An 18,771-nucleotide genomic window follows, 5' to 3' on the forward strand; every position below is an offset into this window, starting at 1 on the left:
CACCCTCCCCTTTATAATGTTATGGACCTAATTGGAAATGCCCCAGGGAGGCACCGTACCATCCAGGTTTCTACACAGAATCTCCTGTCTACGCCACTAACTATGGAATCCCCTTCCCTCCTGAGCCGCAGAGACAGGCTCAGTGCCAGAAAGCCGGTCGCTGTGGCTCCCCACCCCAACAGTATGTAAAGTGCTGTACTTATTAATGAGGGAGTAGTTGCTGGGTTACACTGCACTGTCTGCCCATTACCCCTCCTCCTGCTGACAGGTACCTGCCTCCTGCAATCTAGGGGTGACTACCTCCCTGTAGCTCCTATCTATCACCTCCTCATTCTCCCGTAGAGTCGAAGGTCATCGAGCTGCAGCTCCAGCTCCTTGCCACGGTCTCTGAGGAGCTGCAGCTCGATGCACCTGGTGCAGATGAGGTTATCTGCATGGCTGGAGTTCTCCCAGACTTCCCACATCTCACACGCAGAACAAAACACAGACCCTGGAGCCATTCTCACTGCACTAACAGACGCAGGATGGAGAAGGAGAAACTTACCAGATATTTACCTCACCCCAAGCCTGTTCTTGCCGAAGCCCGATGAGCCAAAGTCTGCCAACTCTAACACTGGGCTATCGAGGGCTGTGTATACGCGGTACTGAGAGCCATGTATACATGGCATCAGGAGCTGTATGTGCATGGTATTGAGTGCTGTATATATACAGTACAGAGGGTTGCGTGTGCAGTTCTGAGGGCTGTGTACATATGCTATCAAGTGCTGGGTGCATGCAGTACTGAGGTCTGTATATATGTGTTGCTGAGTGCTTTTTATATGTGGTATTGGGGGCTGTGTCAACACAGCACTGAGGGTACAGGTATCAAGGGTTGCGTGTGCATGGCATTGGGAGCTGTGTATATGCAGTACTGTGGGCATTGTGTGTGATACCAGGGGCTGTGTGTGATACTGAGGTCTGTGTATATGCAGTACTGGGGACAGTGTGTGTACCGGGGGAGCTATGAGTGCATGGTACTGAAGACTGTGTATATGCAGTACTGGGGATGGTGTCTGTGCCAGGGTCTGCGTGTGTGTGGTACTGAGGACTGTGTATATGCAGTACTGGGGATGGTGTCTGTGCCAGGGTCTGCGTGTGTGTGGTACTAAGGACTGTGTATATGCAGTACTGGGGACAGTGTGTGTACCGGGGGGCTATGAGTGCATGGTACTGAAGACTGTGTATATGCAGTACTGGGGATGGTGTCTGTGCCAGGGTCTGCGTGTGTGTGGTACTGAGGACTGTGTATATGCAGTACAGGGGACAGTGTGTGTACTCGGGGCTGTGTGCACACAGTACTGAGGACGGTGCATGTACCAGGGGCTGTGTGTGTGTGGTACTGAGGACTGTGTATACACAGTACTGGGGATGGTGTGTGTGTGGTACTGAGGACTGTGTATATGCAGTACGGGGTACAGTGTGTTTACCGAGGGCTGTGTGCACACAGTACTGAGGGTGGTGCGTGTCTCTCTGCAGGCCAAGGTGTGGGAGCTGGAGCGACAATGCCAGGCACAGAGCGAGCAGTTCCACCAGCTGTCCCACGAGCTGCAGACGTTCCGACAGAGCGCCGGTAACATCGACCTGCTGAATAAACCCATCCCCCCGTGGGCCAGCACTGACCCAGGCAGCAAGCCCCCCACCCAGCTGAAGAATGGAGTGTCCAACCCTCTCCCCAAAGGTAGGATCTTCTCACCCCTGGGCGTCCGGTCGCACTCTCCTCATGCCATCCGGGGAAGCCCAAGGCAGGCCTCTCTATGATGGGTGTTACGGTGGGGAGTCGTTCCCGGGGCCGGAGCCCCAGGCTAAGGCTGGGGGGGGCGGGGGCTGTTTAAAACTCACCCGCTCGTCAAAAGCCACTTCCCTGTGGGAGGTGGGGCTGCCCACTGTAAGGAGCATTGCAGTCTCTCTCACTAATTGCATAACAATATGTGAGTGTGTGTGTGTGTGTGTGTGTGTGTGTGTGTGTGTGTGTGTGAGTGTGTGTGTGTGTGTGTGTGTGTGTGTGTGTGTGTGTGTGTGTGTGTGTGTGTGTGTGTGTGTTTTTTCCTCTCTCTTGCTAGCTTGAATGTATATTATGCACCTTAGCCCCAGAGGAACACTGTCTTGTTCGACTGTGCCCATGTATGGTTTGAATGATAATTAAACTTGATTTGATTTGAGAAAACCTGATGGGTTCTCTTTTTACTCTCTGGGTTGCCACTGGCTGGGGTTGTGATCAGCGCCATGGAAACAGTAAACAGGGGAGGTGTGTTGCAGTAAAGAGGGCCCGGGTGCATATTTTGGCTAAGTATTTGCTACTGTGTGGATGATTAGTGCCTGTTTTGTTCTGCCACTTCGGGCGCTCAGTTTAGATAAGTCTTTGTAACTGAGTTTAATTTGAAGGGTTTACTGAATATTCAGTGTCTGTCTTGTCTGGACAATTTGAGTGCTCAGTTTAGCTGAGTATTTGTAACCAAGTGTAACTTGAAGGGTTCAAAGTGAATTTTTATTAACAAGGTACTTATATGTCACCATATACAACCCGGAGATACTGCTCTCATAATGCGACATTTCATGTGGATGTGCTCAATGGTTGCAAGGGCTTTACCCGTGATGTACTATCCAAATCCGTTACCTTTTGTAGGATTTTCTCCTCAAAGGCGTTAGTGTTTACTGAATGCTTAGATAAGTACTTGTAACTGAGTTTAACTTGAAGGGTTTATGAATGTTTAGTGTCTGTCTTGTCCTGACAATTGAAGTGCTCAGTTTCCATAAGTATTTGTAACCAAGTGTAACTTAAAAGGTTTACTGAATGTTTAGGGACTGTCTTGTCCTGTAAATAAATAGTTTACCTACTTACTGGTAATAAGTGCCTTCTGTCCCCACTGACCGAACCCACAAACCTCATTTCACACAACAGGGGGTGTAGGGTGGGGGGAGCACAAGTATCATCATGGGATATTGCTGAGCACATTGACAGCCGCACTTTACACATTTTATTAAAATATCTAAGGTCCCAAGCGGTCTTGTTAGGGTTAATATCAAGCATTGATCTAATCATGAGACTCGGGAGCCAGGGACCACATTTTAAAAAATTAGAATCACAGTCAGGAATAATATCATGGGCATATGTCATCAGATTTGTTTTTTTTTTGCAGCAACAGTACACTGCAATACATACAGTAATAATTTAAAAAAAACTAAATTACAGCAAGGAGTATATTAAAAAATTAAATTAAATAAGTAGTGCATAAAGAGACGTCTCCAAAACAAAGGATAGATGCCAAGGGTTCTGAAGTAACAAAGGGAAAATATTTTTCAAATATTGTCCCTACGTTACACCAGCACCAGCCTACCCATCATCAGGGATGTATGTACAGAAAAGGGCCAGTAACGTCATGAAGGATCCCACCCACCCCGCTCAGCAACTGTCTGTCCCACTCCCATCAGGGAGGAGGCCTCGTAGCATCCACGCCAGGACCACCAGATAGAAGGGGAAGGGGCCGGCAGTTTCAAGTTCTTGGGTGTCAACATCCCTGAGGAATTATCTGGGGCCCAAGATATTGATGCAATCACAATTACAATGGCTTTCCCCAAGCAGTGAGGCTGATCAACACCTCCACCCACTAACCCACCCCTCCACACCACCAACACCACACTACAGGTCACGCAGAACAGATTCAGACCCCAACAGTCAAAAGCTTGCACGTTATATTCAACCAAAGAGCATCTCACAAATGACTTATTCAGAAATGATCCCCAGCAGATTACCCGAGGCATCATTGTGTCGACTTTAAAACACTGATCAAGCCCAGCAACTAGCTCGCAAAATGGAGAACACAGTCTCTTCATAAAAGGGCAGACTTCACCTTCTCCCTCATGGCAAGAACAAAGGCGATCGGGTCTGTCTGCTTCCACTGTCCTTCATTCATTCGAATCCACTGATCTGCAGGCTGTAGTTCTTTCTGACCAACACTTACCTCTTCCTAATCTGAAGAAATTTACCTTGGATTCACTATCCTCCTCTATTCTATTGACTACTCTTAGGACTACCATGGACCCCCAGCAGGTGTGTGATACTTAAATTATACAAAGGTAAAGGTACCATTTATTTACTGAATTCATACACTGCATATCGATATTTTTTCTCTGTGTAACAAAACCATCATCCTCTTTCGTTTGCTCAGGCGTCAGCCTTTCACCCTCTAAGGTGACACACCTTAAACAATACCATTATTAAGCAGCATGCGATACTGTCCTCACCCATGGATGTACTTGAACATTTGATTTCCAATTCCAAAACCTATTCCAAGAGTCTGAGTCATGCAATATGCCATTTGCTTTATTAGCATGAATTAATACTTTTGTACATTTAGTCCATTGATGAATTATCCCCTTTGCCTCCTCCGCGTGTCCAGTCTGCAGTCAAATGAGGAATTGGTGACAACTCGGTGACGTAGTCCCACAAATATCAAACCATATCAGTTCATTGGATTGAAAGGTTCTCCTTTGCCAGCTTCTCCACTGCTGGTTGAGGCAAAGTTCATCCTCCAGTAGTCAAATCTAAAGTTGTGCTCCCAATTGCAGCAACATCATGACTTTCCAAAGGACACTGTTCCCATCCCTTGGTATAACTCTTTGCTGTTGTTGCTATACGTCAGTCCCACCAATACATATTGTTGAAAAAACTCATTATCCACAGGTAGAATAGACAATGAACAATTCTCATTAGTACTGAAAGCAGAAGTTCCTGTCTTGTCATCTCTTCTGGACAAGCCTTGTGGTTTTCCCCTTTTATAACATCTTGATAAATCTGTCCATTTCCTGGTACCATTCATAACAATAGCATGTGCTGGCAGGCTACTTGACAATATCAGTCTTCTCATGATATTCAGCCACACATAAGCCCTTCCTTTACCATCATCACCTGTACCCAGTACTCCCTTGCTCAGAGCACTTTTCCACAACCCCTCATCTTAGTTGCTCATCTGATAGCACTGGCAAGTTCTCCTGTGTCTCCTGACACTGATCCTACCCCTTTGTGTTACATGCATCAAGTTGTAATGAATTCGCACCAGTCATGGTGAGCAACTAACTAGTCTACCAACCACAGGTCTCAGCTTTATGTGTTCCTTCAGACACGAGGTCTATGCGGCCAATTATCAAATTCATGGTATCTTGAAGGGGCTTCAGAAACTTAACGGAATTCAGAGTTATCTCTGAGGCACTCTGACCAATTTGGTTTGTCTGTCTCTGATTCTGATGATCTTCTCCAGTGATAGCTTGTATTTTCTGCTGATGGGACTATATCTGGTTTTCTAACCGCTCTGTCTAAAGTACTGATCATTGCAAAGCTTGATGCTTAGCATACTTCCACTAATTCCAATAGTCCTCTCTTTTTTCTATTTTTGACCAACTTAAACTCACTCGTGCTTAGTTGTCTCCCAAGAAATGGTCCCCTTGTTAGACGAGTGCCATTCAGCCGCGTTATTTCAGTTAGACTGGAAGCTACCTGCACTTGCTGCTACCCTGGTTCCAAAGTGACAGATTCTCCCGTGTCTCCTAACCCTGACCCTACCCGTTTGTATCACGCTGGGTTTCACTACACTTACACCCTGGTGTAGCTCCAGCTACTTGAGATTGTGGGGTAGTCAATTTTACACTGTTCTCATCATATCTAATTAAACCTGTAACACACGTGTGTGATTTCAGCTCTTATTCTCAGTTTCAAGTTTCAGTCAGAAATCACTTTAAGTCCATTTTTTTCTATCTGTTTTCTGGCCTATCCCACCCAGGCTCCCAATTGTCTTTGGACTCAAGCCATCCGTGTTTTTTTTTTCTTCCTCCCCACCCGATTTCGTTTCAGGATAGGGGAGGCAGGAATCAACGTGGTTTTCTTTTCCTTTTCTTGTCAAAATGTCCCTGATTCTCAGAATGAGAGAACGGAACATTTTCTGCTTGGTCAAATCTGTCGCCATCTACTTGGAACAGCTGTCCCAATCTCCCATGTCAGGATTACCATGCACATCGATTGTCAAGTCTCCAAAATTAGGACCATCGTGTACGTCAGTTGCTACGTGCCCAAGGTGATAACATTCCTGTTTCTGCCCCACCAATTTCAACCGGCTATTATTATCACATCACCAACTTCAGTACAATCTGCAGGCTGCCTATTCATGCCAGACTACACTCTCATCCACATCATTAGTATATGTCGCATACAACAAAGATCCCAGGCAACCCCCAGTGGGGCATCACTGGGGAAACTTCTCTAATCCTTCGAATATTGAAGGGCCTACATAGAGTGGATGTGGAGAAGATGTCTTCCATTGGGGCGGGAAGGGGGGTCTAAGACCAAAGGACACAGCCTCAGATTAGAAGGATGTCCATTTAGAACGGAGGCGAGGAAGGGTGGTGAATCTGTGGAATTCATTGCCATGGCCATTATCAATACTCTTAATATCAGAGAATGTATACAGTATACAACCTGAAATTCTTACTCCTCACAGGCATCCACCAGAGAAAAGAACCCCAAAGAATGAATGACAGGAAAATGTTAAACCCCCCCGCCCCACAAGCAGAAACCAAGCATCAACCTCCCCCTCCCCCTCCCCGCACTTGTTCCAGCAGGAAGCATCAGCCCCTCCCCATCACCCACCAAGCAATAATAAGCCCCTCCCCATCACCCACCAAGCAATAATAAGCCCTTCCCCATCACCCACCAGGCAATAATGACCCCCCCATCACCCACCAAGCAGTAATAAGCCCCCCATCACCCACCAAGCAATAATAAGCCCCCCATCACCCACCGAGCAATAATAAGCCCCCCATCACCCACCAAGCAATAATAAGCCCCCCATCACCCACCAAGCAATAATAAGCCCCCCATCACCCACCGAGCAATAATAAGCCCCCCATCACCCACCAAGCAATAATAAGCCCCCCATCACCCACCGAGCAGTAATAAGCCCCCCATCACCCACCGAGCAATAATAAGCCCCCATCACCCACCAAGCAATAATAAGCCCCTCCCCATCACCCACCAAGCAATTATAAGCCCCTCCCCATCACCCACCAAGCAATAATAAGCCCCCCCATCACCCACCAAGCAATAATAAGCCCCTCCCCATCACCCAGCAAGCAATAATAAGCCCCCACATCACCCACCAAGCAATAATAAGCCCCTCCCCATCACCCACCAAGCAATAATAAGCCCCTCCCCATCACCCACCGAGCAATAATAAGCCCCCCATCACCCACCGAGCAATAATAAGCCTCCAGAGACCACAATCTGCAGACCATCAAACACCACTGTCCTTCCCAACGGTTCGTCATTCCACATGCTCTCTGTCTCTCACTAACAAGGGAGAGAGAGGTATCGCTCCTGCCACAGCAACAAATTGGGTCGTTCCCAGGACCACACCCCGAAGGTGCAGGTCTTCCGGGCTGCTGCTGGAGATATCAGAAATGCTAGCCTGCTCAGCGAGTTCCGAGAGCGAGGACCCACTGCCGTGAAGAACCACAGTTTGAGTGCAGCTGTAGATCACGGACTCTGACAGGACCCCAGCCACCTCAGAAAGGAAAGAGGAGACATTAAATAGAAGATCGTCTACCTGGCATCAGTGGTCACATAACCAGGACTGTGATAGGCACCAGCTGCTCATACGACTGTCCACCACCTGCCCCCATGGCTTTGAGTGACCCAGATCAGGGGTGGGGCGGCTAACCAAGTGCTACACTCCGTACCATTCTGCCACCCAACTACATTATCTGTATGGAAAGTGCTCTATGCATAAAGTTATTATGATTATTGTTGCGTCCAGGTGTGCTGAAGAACCAACCTCTCTGTGCTCTCCTTCCAGGTAATGAATTCCCTTCTGGTCACCAATCAGTGATCTGCGAGTACATCAGACCCTTTCCGATGTCTGGCGTGAAGCCGGAGCTCCTCTCTGTCAAACCCACGCTCCTCCCTCGATGTCCAGCTGGCAGTGCAGGCCAAGACCAGCTCTCCGAGGTCAGTCAGTCTGCAGAGTTTGGGTCAAGTGGTGAGACTCTGCGTGAAGAGATTGACTCCTGGTGCCACACATCATCCCATCCTCAGTGCAGTTGGTTTTTATTTTATTGAGAGTTACGGCCCCCTTGCGACCAACAAGCCACCGATTTAACACTAGCCTAATCGCAGGACAATTTACAATGACTGATTAACCTACTAACTGATACATCTTTAAACTGTGGGAGGAAACCGGAGCACCCGGAGGAAACCATCGTACAAATTCCTTAAAGACGTCGCTAGAATTGAACTCCAAACTCCGGACCGCCCCAGGTGGCGACAGTGTCGCGCTAACCCCTGCGCTAACGTGGCGCCCTGAACATCTAATTCTCAGCTGCTTATTGTTGTCTACCCGGTGCACTCTGGGAATTGGAACCCTGCTGAGTCTGCAGGTCATGTGATGCGCTAACCAGGGTAATGTCAACACCAAAAATCCCTCTGCTCCTTTCCACACTGGTCAGCCGTCCTTCCCTCCCAACGCATTCTGTTCAGCCTCCGGATCGGGTGAGGGGGATCGAAGGGTACAGGGTCAGTGCAGGAATGAGGTGCTGAGGTCAGTCATCAACTCACGATCAGGCACGAGGACTTTTGCTAGTCAAGAGCCATGAGGTAACGTTGCAGCTCTGGTTAGACCCACGCTTGGAGTATTGTGTTCAGCTCTGGTCGCCTCATTATAGGAAGGATGTGGAAGCTTTGGAGACGGTGCAGAGGAGATTTATGAGTGGCACAGTCACATAGTGGTTAACATACACTTCCAGTGCCAGCAGTCTCCGATGGGGGTTCCATTCCTGCTGCTGTCTGAAAGGGGTTTCCTCCCACATTCTAAAGGCTTACAGGTTCGGGTTAGCGAGTTGCGGACATGCTACGTTGGCCCTGGAAGAGTAGTGACACTTGCCGGCTGCTCCTCCCAGCACATCCTCGGGCTGAGTTGCCCGCGGACACAAACAATACAGCTCACTGTATGTTTCAATGTTTTTATTTTCACTGATTTGATATGTCTTTCCATAACCATGATTGTTCTCGGCAATTTTTTGGACGGAAGTGCTTCTTCAGGCCTTCAAGAGCAGAGGCTGAGTGAGTTAGGGCTTTTCTCTTTGGAACAAAGGGGGATGAGAGCTGACTTGATAGAGGCATTCAAGATGATAAGATGCATTGATAGTGTGGAGAGCCAGAGACTTTTTCCCAAGGCAGAAATGGGTGATACAAGGGGGCAAAATTTTAAGGTGATTAGAAGAAAGTATAGGGGGGGATGTCAAAGGTAAGTTTTACACAGAGAGTGGTGGGGGTGTGATGTGCACTGCTGGGCTTCTGGTAGAGGCTGTTACATTGGGGACATTTAAGGGACTCTTAGATAGGAACATGGATGATAGAAAAATGGAGGGATTTGTGGGAGGGAAGGGTTGGAGTAGGTTTAAAGGTTGGCACAACATTGTGAGACAAAGGACCTGTACTGGACTGTAGAGGAATAGTTCTGTTGAGGGAAGGGAAAATTTTGGGATCTCAGAAGAATGGTTCTGCTGAGGGAAGGGAAAGGTTTGGGGGTCTCAGTAGGACGGTTCCACTGAGGGAAGGGAAAGGATTGGGGGTCTCAGTAGGACGGTTCCACTGTGGGAAGGGAAAGGTTTGGGGGTCTCAGTAGGACGGTTCCACTGTGGGAAGGGAAGGCTTGAGGGTCTCAGTAGGACGGTTCCACTGTGGGAAGGGAAAGGTTTGGGGGTCTCAGTAGGACGGTTCCACTGTGGGAAGGGAAAGGTTTGGGGGTCTCAGTAGGACGGTTCCACTGTGGGAAGGGAAGGCTTGAGGGTCTCAGTAGGACGGTTCCACTGTGGGAAGGGAAAGGTTTGGGGGTCTCAGTAGGACGGTTCCACTGAGGGAAGGGAAAGGTTTGAGGGTCTCAGTAGGACGGTTCCACTGTGGGAAGGGAAAGGTTTGGGGGTCTCAGTAGGACGGTTCCACTGTGGGAAGGGAAGGCTTGAGGGTCTCAGTAGGACGGTTCCACTGTGGGAAGGGAAAGGTTTGGGGGTCTCAGTAGGACGGTTCCACTGTGGGAAGGGAAGGTTTGAGGGTCTCAGTAGGACGGTTCCACTGTGGGAAGGGAAGGTTTGAGGGTCTGGCTTTTGTCAGCTGGAACTGAATTTGTTTCCGTCTGTTCTCTGACAGCAGATGGATGTTGAACCCGACGGTGGCAATCCCAAAATGAAGTACACCGGGAGGGTCCGCCTGTGTATCGCCCGCTACAGGTAACCTGTGAAACTGCTGTGAGTGTGTGTGTGTATGTATGTACTACCCCGCAGAGCGTTATACGGCCAGCTACATAGATCATGGTCGACTCTCAGCTGGAGGGCTGAAGAAGCACAATAAGGATCAGATGAAGAATGCTTTAAGGAAGTGCAAGATCAGACCTGAGGACCCGGAGGATGTTGCTGCTGACCGTAACACTTGGCGACAGCTGTGTAGGGATGGGGTTCGTATTCTGGAGATGGAAAGAACAACCAGAAGATAACAGAAGAGAGCCAGGAGAAATGCAGCCATGGTTGCCATCACTACCACCACTACCACATATACCGGTACATGTCCCACTTGCAATAGAACTTGTGGGTCCAGGATAGGACTGCATAGTCATCAAAGATCTCACTGTTAAAGGAGTGGACGTGGTCATCGGATTTCGATGGACAACCGAAGAGATGTATGTTGATGTACGTGTGTGTGTGTGTGTGTTTGTTTGTGTGCGTGTGTATGTATGTGTGCATGAGTATTTGTGCTTGCGTCTGAGTGAGTGAGTGTGTGTGTGTATATATGTATACACATATACACAGTATATATGATCACACATTCTCCCTATGACCAGGTGACTCAGTTCCCTCACTGTGTCTGCAGGGAGCCCGTTTGGTGGGTCAGTGGCCGTTGCAGAGGGTGGGGGGTGAAACATTTGATGGTTGAGTGAATGGGGGGTGGGGTGTTAGGTTACAAAAGAGGAGGGAGGGGGAATGGAGGGTTTGACATGAGCTTGCACTGTCTCAGTTGGCTGAATAGGTCCCCTGTATTGTAGGCAAATATGATCAGTGTCCTCACCCACCACTACAGTACGTGTGGCCCAGTTCAGCAGCGGTCAGCTGTCCAGCGATGACAGGAGGGGGGAAGAGCTGGTCAGGAAGCACTGTCCCTCCGAGCGGTGGTGCTCAGGAGGGGCTCTGCCCTCAGCACACTGCCCCACCCTGCTTCTTGGGTCTCTGAGGACTCGGAAATCGCCCAACTGTTGATCGGTATAATCCCAGGACAGGAGAAAGAGTGAAGGATTGGGTCGTTTCCCACAAACAGATTAAATTCCAGAGATACTGTACTGAGTAGGTCCTTCCGGCCTCACTTTGAGCCGTACTGCCCAGAAACTCCCAATTTAATCACCGGACAATTTTCAATGGCCAGTTAACCTACTGACCAAAATGTCTTTGGACTGTGGGAGGAAACCGGATCACCCGGAGGAAACCCACACTTCCTACAGCTGGTGTCGGAATTGAACACCTCACTCCGACGCCCTGAGCTGTAATAGTGTCACGCTAATCGCTTCGCGACCATGGGGCCCAAGCCTGGAAACTGACGCCTGCCTCTCTCTTTCTCTGAATCTAGTTATAACCCCTACAAGGGTCCAAATGAACATCCTGAGGCAGAACTCCCCCTCGTGGCTGGGAAGTACCTCTACGTTTATGGAGACATGGACGAAGATGGTTTCTACGAAGGTTTGTAGTGCGTCAGGCTCCTGCTGGTCTGGGCCTAGCTACGGTCAGCTGGGAGCAGGAGAGGACAGAGCCCACGGAAACCCCTCCCTCCAACTGTCTCAGGGTTGGTCTGGCCGTTCGTACTGATGGGACATCCATTTCAGCCCAGGCCGTGCGTGGGACACAGTGGGATGCCCCATGCATGCTGGTGCTGGTCAGTGGCAGACCGTGCGCCATAGGTCACCTCAGATTCAGAATCAGGTTTATGTTGTGAAATTTGTTATTTTGCGGCAGCAGACCATTGTAATACATAATAATAAAAAAATCTATAAATGACAATGATATAGGTAGATAGATATAAAATTAAATAAGTAGTGCAAAAATAGAGCAAAAAAATAGTGAGGTAGTGTTCATGGGTTCATTCTCCGTTCAGAGTCTGATCTTCAGAAATTCAGAACTCCTCCCCTCAGAGGCCTCTGGAAAAGGTTACACATCTTCGACCTCTTCTGGCTTGGTCTAGTCCTTCTTGGGTTCAGGTCAGGTCAAGCGTGGCTTGGCTCAGAATCAGAGTCAGGTTTATTATCACTGGCATGATGTGAAACATCATGGTGTAACACATAAAAAAATCACTATAAATTACAAAAATAGATCGTGCAAAAAAAAAAGAATAGCGGGGTTGAATGTCTATTCAGAGATCTGATAACGGAGGGAAGCTGCTGCTCCTGAGTCCTCTCAGGCTCCTGTACCTCCTGCATGATAGTTGTGACAAGAAGCCCATAAGAGGGAAGCGGGAGGGAAAAATGTTTCTACTGGAAGGAGAAATCGATATTCATGCCATCAGGTTGGAGGCTACCCAGATGGAATATAAGGTGCTAAGATGAGGCCACCCCTCTCTCCCCTTCCTCTATTTACCACCCTGATATTTTACCACTTCTCACCTGCCTGTCACCTACCCCTGGGCGTCCTCCTCCTTCCCTTTCTCCCATGGTCCACTCTCCTCTCCTATCAGATTCCTTCCTCTCCAGCTATTCACCTTTCCCACCCACCTGGCGTCACCCATCACCTTCCAGCTATCCCCCTTTCCCTCACCCCCACCTTTTCATTCTGCCATCTTCCCCCTTCATTCTCAGTCCTGATATAGGGTCTCAGCCCAAAATGTGATTATTTATTCACTTCTGTAGACGCTGCCTGACCTGCTATGTTCCTCTCCCAAGGCAGAGTTTGAGTATACTGTATATATAAAGGTAGAATTTTTAGGGTTTGTGGGGACTACAGCTGGCACCTTGAACCGGGCTCTGGGGTGGGAAGTTGGGGACAGAACATGGGGTTGTAAGAGTGGGGATTCACACTTGCAGTGTGGGAAGTGTAGAGTTGGGGATGGCCGTTGGGGGTGTGGGGAGATGTTGAGTCTGGACGACCACTGGGTGTGTGGGGAGATGATGAGTCTGGGTGACCACTGGGGGTGTGGGGAGATGTTGAGTCTGGATGACCACTGGGGGTGTGGGGAGATGTTGAGGTGTGGATGACCACTGGGGGTGTAGGGAGATGTTGAGTCTGTATGACCACTGGGGGTGTGGGGAGATGTTGAGTCTGGATGACCACTGGGGGTGTGGGGAGATGTTGAGGTGTGGATGACCACTGGGGGTGTGGGGAGATGTTGAGTCTGGATGACCACTGGGGGTGTCGGGAGATGTTGAGTCTGGATGAGCACTGGGGGTGTGGGGAGATGTTGAGGTGTGGACGACCACTGGGGGTGTCAGGAGATGTTGAGTCTGTATGACCACTGGGGGTGTGGGGAGATGTTGAGGTGTGGATGACCACTGGGGGCGTGGGGAGATGTTGAGTCTGGATGACCACTGGGGGTGTGGGGAGGTGTTGAGGTGTGGATGACCACTGGGGGCGTGGGGGGATGTTGAGGTGTGGATGACCACTGGGGGTGTGGGGAGATGTTGAGGTGTGGATGACCACTGGGGGTGTGGGGAGATGTTGAGTCTGTATGACCACTGGGGGTGTGGGGAGATGTTGAGGTGTGGATGACCACTGGGGGTGTAGGGAGATGTTGAGGTGTGGATGACCACTGGGGGTGTGGGGAGATGTTGAGTCTGGATGACCACTGGGGGTGTGGGGAGATGTTGAGGTGTGGATGACCACTGGGAGTGTGGGGAGATGTTGTCTGGATGACCACTGGGGGTGTGGGGAGATGTTGAGGTGTGGATGACCACTGGGGGTGTGGGGAGATGTTGAGTCTGGATGACCACTGGGGGTGTGGGGAGATGTTGAGGTGTGGATGACCACTGGGGGTGTGGGGAGATGTTGAGTCTGGATGACCACTGGGGGTGTAGGGAGATGTTGAGGTGTGGATGACCACTGGGGGTGTGGGGAGATGTTGAGTCTGGATGACCACTGGGGGTGTGGGGAGATGTTGAGTCTGTATGACCACTGGGGGTGTGGGGAGATGTTGAGGTGTGGATGACCACTGGGGGTGTGGGGAGATGTTGAGTCTGGATGACCCCTGGGGGTGTGGGGAGATGTTGAGGTGTGGATGACCACTGGGGGTGTGGGGAGATGTTGAGGTGTGGATGACCACTGGGGGTGTCAGATGTTGAGGTGTGGATGACCACTGGGGGTGTGGGAAGATGTTGAGGTGTGGATGACCACTGGGGGTGTGGGGAGATGTTGAGGTGTGGATGACCACTGGGGGTGTGGGGAGATGTTGAGGTGTGGATGACCACTGGGGGTGTGGGAAGATGTTGAGGTGTGGATGACCACTGGGGGTGTCAGATGTTGAGGTGTGGATGACCACTGGGGGTGTGGGAAGATGTTGAGGTGTGGATGACCACTGGGGGTGTGGGGAGATGTTGAGGTGTGGATGACCACTGGGGGTGTGGGGAGATGTTGAGGTGTGGATGACCACTGGGGGTGTGGGGAGATGTTGAGGTGTGGATGACCACTGGGGGTGTGGGGAGATGTTGAGGTGTGGATGACCACTGGGGGTGTCAGATGTTAAGGTGTGGATGACCACTGGGGGTGTGGGGAGATGTTGAGTTGTGGATGACCACTGGGGGTGTGGGGAGATGTTGAGTTTGGATGACCACTGGGGGGGTAGGGAGATGTTGAGTCTGGATGACCACTGGGGGTGTAGGGAGATGTTGAGTCTGGATGAGCACTGGGGGTGTGGGGAGATGTTGAGGTGTGGACGACCACTGGGGGTGTCAGGAGATGTTGAGTCTGTATGACCACTGGGTGTGTGGGGAGATGTTGAGGTGTGGATGACCACTGGGGGTGTGGGGAGATGTTGAGGTGTGGATGACCACTGGGGGTGTGGGGAGATGTTGAGTCTGGATGACCACTGGAGGTGTGGGGAGATGTTGAATCTGGATGACCACTGGGGGTGTAGGGAGATGTTGAGGTGTGGATGACCACTGGGGGTGTGGGGAGATGTTGAGTCTGGATGACCACTGGGGGTGTGGGGAGATGTTGAGTCTGTATGACCACTGGAGGTGTGGGGAGATGTTGAGGTGTGGATGACCACTGGGGGTGTGGGGAGATGTTGAGTCTGGATGACCCCTGGGGGTGTGGGGAGATGTTGAGGTGTGGATGACCACTGGGGGTGTGGGGAGATGTTGAGGTGTGGATGACCACTGGGGGTGTCAGATGTTGAGGTGTGGATGACCACTGGGGGTGTGGGAAGATGTTGAGGTGTGGATGACCACTGGGGGCGTGGGGAGATGTTGAGTCTGGATGACCACTGGGGGCGTAGGGAGATGTTAAGGTGTGGATGACCACTGGGGGTGTGGGGAGATGTTGAGTTTGGATGACCACTGGGGGGGTAGGGAGATGTTGAGGTGTGGATGACCACTGGGGGTGTGGGGAGATGTTGAGGTGTGGATGACCACTGGGGGTGTAGGGAGATGTTGAGGTGTGGATGACCACTGGAGGTGTGGGGAGATGTTGAGTTGTGGATGACCACTGGGGGTGTGGGGAGATGTTGAGTTGTGGATGACCACTGGGGGCGCGGGAAGATGTTGAGCTTGGATGACCACTGGGGGTGTAGGGAGATGCTGAGCTATGGATGACCCCTGGAAGTGTGGGTGTCGTTGAGGTGTTGGATGACTCTGGGGGTGTAGGGGTTCTGAGATCGTTCCGGAACGCAAGTCATGTTCCCTGCCTCCACAGGGGAGTTGATGGATGGTCGCCGAGGCCTGGTTCCTTCAAACTTTGTGGCCTTGCTGCAGGACGAGGACCTGCTCACCCACCCTGCGGACATAGAGCTGGATAGTAACCTGCCAAACTCTGACATGAACCATGTGGACCTCCATCTCCACAGTGACCCCACGCCGCCGAACGTCAAAGCGGACAGGTCGTTGCTGAATCAACCCCCGGTGCAGATGTATAACAACAGCCCAGGGGTGCTGGACGTCAGCATCGATGAGATCGGCGAAGACATCGTGCCTTATCCCCGGAAGATTAGCCTGATTAAACAACTGGGCAGGACGGTGATCGTTGGCTGGGAGCCAGCGTCTGTGCCCCTCGGTTGGGGGACCGTACATAGCTACAATGTCCTGGTCGACAAAGAGGTGCGGACTAACATCCCCGCGGGGGGCAGGACTAAGGCGCTAATCGAGAAACTCAACCTAGCCAACTTCACCTACCGCATCTCCATCCAGAGCGTGACGGACCGTGGCACCTCAGATGAGCTAAGGTGCACTCTGCTGGTGGGCAAGGACGTGTGCGTGGCCCCCTCCCACCTGAGGGTTGACAACATCTCGCAGATGACAGCCGAGGTCTCCTGGCAGCCCAGCAACAGTAACTACAGCCACACCATCTTCCTCAACGGGGAGGAGTTCGACGTGGTCGGGGCCGCCAGCTACAAGTACCAGTTCTTCAACCTGCGGCCCTGCATGACGTGCACCGTGAAGGCAGTGGCTGAACCTCACCAGGTGCCCTGGCAGCTGCCCCTCGAACAGCGTCAGCACCGCGAGGGCACCGTGGAATTCTGCACCCTGCCCACAGGTACGACACGCATCCCCCACCCTCCCATGCACTGACCATCAAGGATAATTATACGGAAAGGTGCCAGAAAAGGGCCAGTGACATCGTGAAGGATCCCACCCACCCTGCTCATGGACTGTTTGTCCCACTCCCATCAGGGAGGAGGCTACATAGCATCCACACCAGGACCACCAGACTCAAAAACCGTTTCCCCAAGCAGTGAGGCTGATCAACACCTCCACCCACTAACCCACCCCTCCACACCCCCAGCCATCACTACTTCATCATTTCCTGTCAGAGTTGCCTAACGTACAGACACTCCTGTGTCTAGCATCACTTTATGGACTTACAGTCAATCTCCGTATATAAGCAATCTTATGCATTTTATATTTATTATGCTGTTTTATTATTGTGTTCTTTATCTTATCGTGTTTTTTGTGCTGCATCAGATCCACAGTAATAATTATTATGCCCTCCTTTACACTTGTGAACTGGAAATGATGTTAAACAATCTTGATGTGAATTTTGACACCTCCGATCCACCGGACCCTCACTGACTCAGGGGGTTGCCCACCAGTACGACAGCCCACCTGCACAGTCCCAGGGGAGATCCCACTCACTGCCTCAGGATTGGGGAACCTTTGGAACTGGACCTGACCACCCAGGTTACTGGGGAAGATTTCCAAGAGATGACCTTTTGTTATTTTTGACTCCAAATGTCTCCTGACTCCGACCACAGCCATCCTCTCACCCTGACCATGGCTGACCCCTGACTGGACTATAGCTGACCCCTGACCCTAGCCATAGATAACCCCTGATCCTGACTATAGCTGACCCCTGACCCTGAACATGACCACTCCCAGTGCCCACCCAGTGATGCTGTCCTCAACTACCAGACTCTCAGGTGAGGAACAACAGCCTTTTTAACAACTCTCCATTTCACTGTGATTCAGCCCAGGGGTCACACGGGTTTTAGTGAATACCGACAGTCACAGCTGCATTTCCATAGCACCCCTCACCCAGTGAAACTCTCCCACGTTGCTTCACAGCACATTAATAAGAACAGACGCTTCCCTTCCACAAGGGAACTCCTGCAAGGGAGCAGGCTTTGGGAGTGGCTACTATCCCTCAGTGGGGTTGTGATGGGGTTTGGAGTGGATAGGTGTTGGGTGGGGGTTGGAGTGGAGTGGATGGGGTGACTTTGGGTGGTGTTGAAGTGGAGTGGGTGGGATTGGGCAGGGGAAGGAGTGGAGTGGGTGGGGTTTGGAGAGGAGTGGGTGGGTTGGGAGAGGAGTGGTTGGGTTTTGGTGGGATTGGAGTGCAGTGGATGGGGTGACTGGGTGGTGTTGAAGTGGAGTGGGTGGGGTTGGGTAGGGGAAGGAGTGGAGTGGGTGGGGTTTGGAGAGGAGTGGGTGGGTTGGGTGGGGGTTGGAGTGGAGTGGATGGGGTGACTTTGGGTGGTGTTGAAGTGGAGTGCGTGGGGTTGGGCAGGGGAAGGAGTGGAGTGAGTGGGGTTTGGAGAGAAGTGGGTGGGTTGGATGGGGTTCGGAGAGGAGTGGTTGGGTTTTGGTGGGATTGGAGTGCAGTGGATGGGGTGACTTTGGGTGGTGTTGAAGTGGAGTGGGTGGGGTTGGGCAGGGGAAGGAGTGGAGTGGGTGGGGTTTGGAGAGGAGTGGGTGGGTTGGGTGGGAGTTGGAGTGGAGTGGGAAGGGGTTTGGTGGGGGGCTGAGGTGCATTGGGTCATGTTAGGTGGGGCTTGGGGTGAAGTGGGTGGGGGTTGGACTGCTGATGGTGCAGGCTTGAATGGAAGGTGTTGTAAGGGGTTTGGAGTGGAGTGAGTGGGGTAGGGTTGAAGTGGTGTTAGAATGTGTTGGAGTGGAGTGGTTGGGTTTTGGTGGGATTGGAGTGGAGTGGATGGGGTGACATTGGGTGGTGTTGAAGTGGAGTGGATGGGATTGGGTGGGGTTTGGAGTGGAGTGAGTGGGGTAGGGTTGAAGT

At 51.0% G+C, this 18,771-nt stretch overlaps 1 protein-coding gene across 15 annotated transcripts in view; it reads left to right on the top strand.

Annotated features, from left to right (window-relative positions):
- rimbp2b (RIMS binding protein 2b) overlaps window positions 1-18,771 on the top strand; it is a 601,236-nt gene that overhangs the window by 106,015 nt on the left and 476,450 nt on the right. For 13 of the 15 annotated variants that reach the window (XM_073051972.1, XM_073051966.1, XM_073051964.1 and 10 more), the window contains 5 exons: window positions 1,516-1,717; window positions 7,881-8,032; window positions 10,229-10,308; window positions 11,693-11,802; window positions 15,958-16,794. In XM_073051972.1, the coding sequence (XP_072908073.1) occupies window positions 1,516-1,717; window positions 7,881-8,032; window positions 10,229-10,308; window positions 11,693-11,802; window positions 15,958-16,794 (1,381 nt within the window). The remainder of the gene's footprint in view (window positions 1-1,515; window positions 1,718-7,880; window positions 8,033-10,228; window positions 10,309-11,692; window positions 11,803-15,957; window positions 16,795-18,771) is intronic. The other 2 variants (XM_073051967.1, XM_073051977.1) reach the window with 1 other exon arrangement.

Source organism: Hemitrygon akajei, chromosome 7, assembly GCF_048418815.1.
Source record: "Hemitrygon akajei chromosome 7, sHemAka1.3, whole genome shotgun sequence".
Taxonomy (NCBI): domain Eukaryota; kingdom Metazoa; phylum Chordata; class Chondrichthyes; order Myliobatiformes; family Dasyatidae; genus Hemitrygon; species Hemitrygon akajei.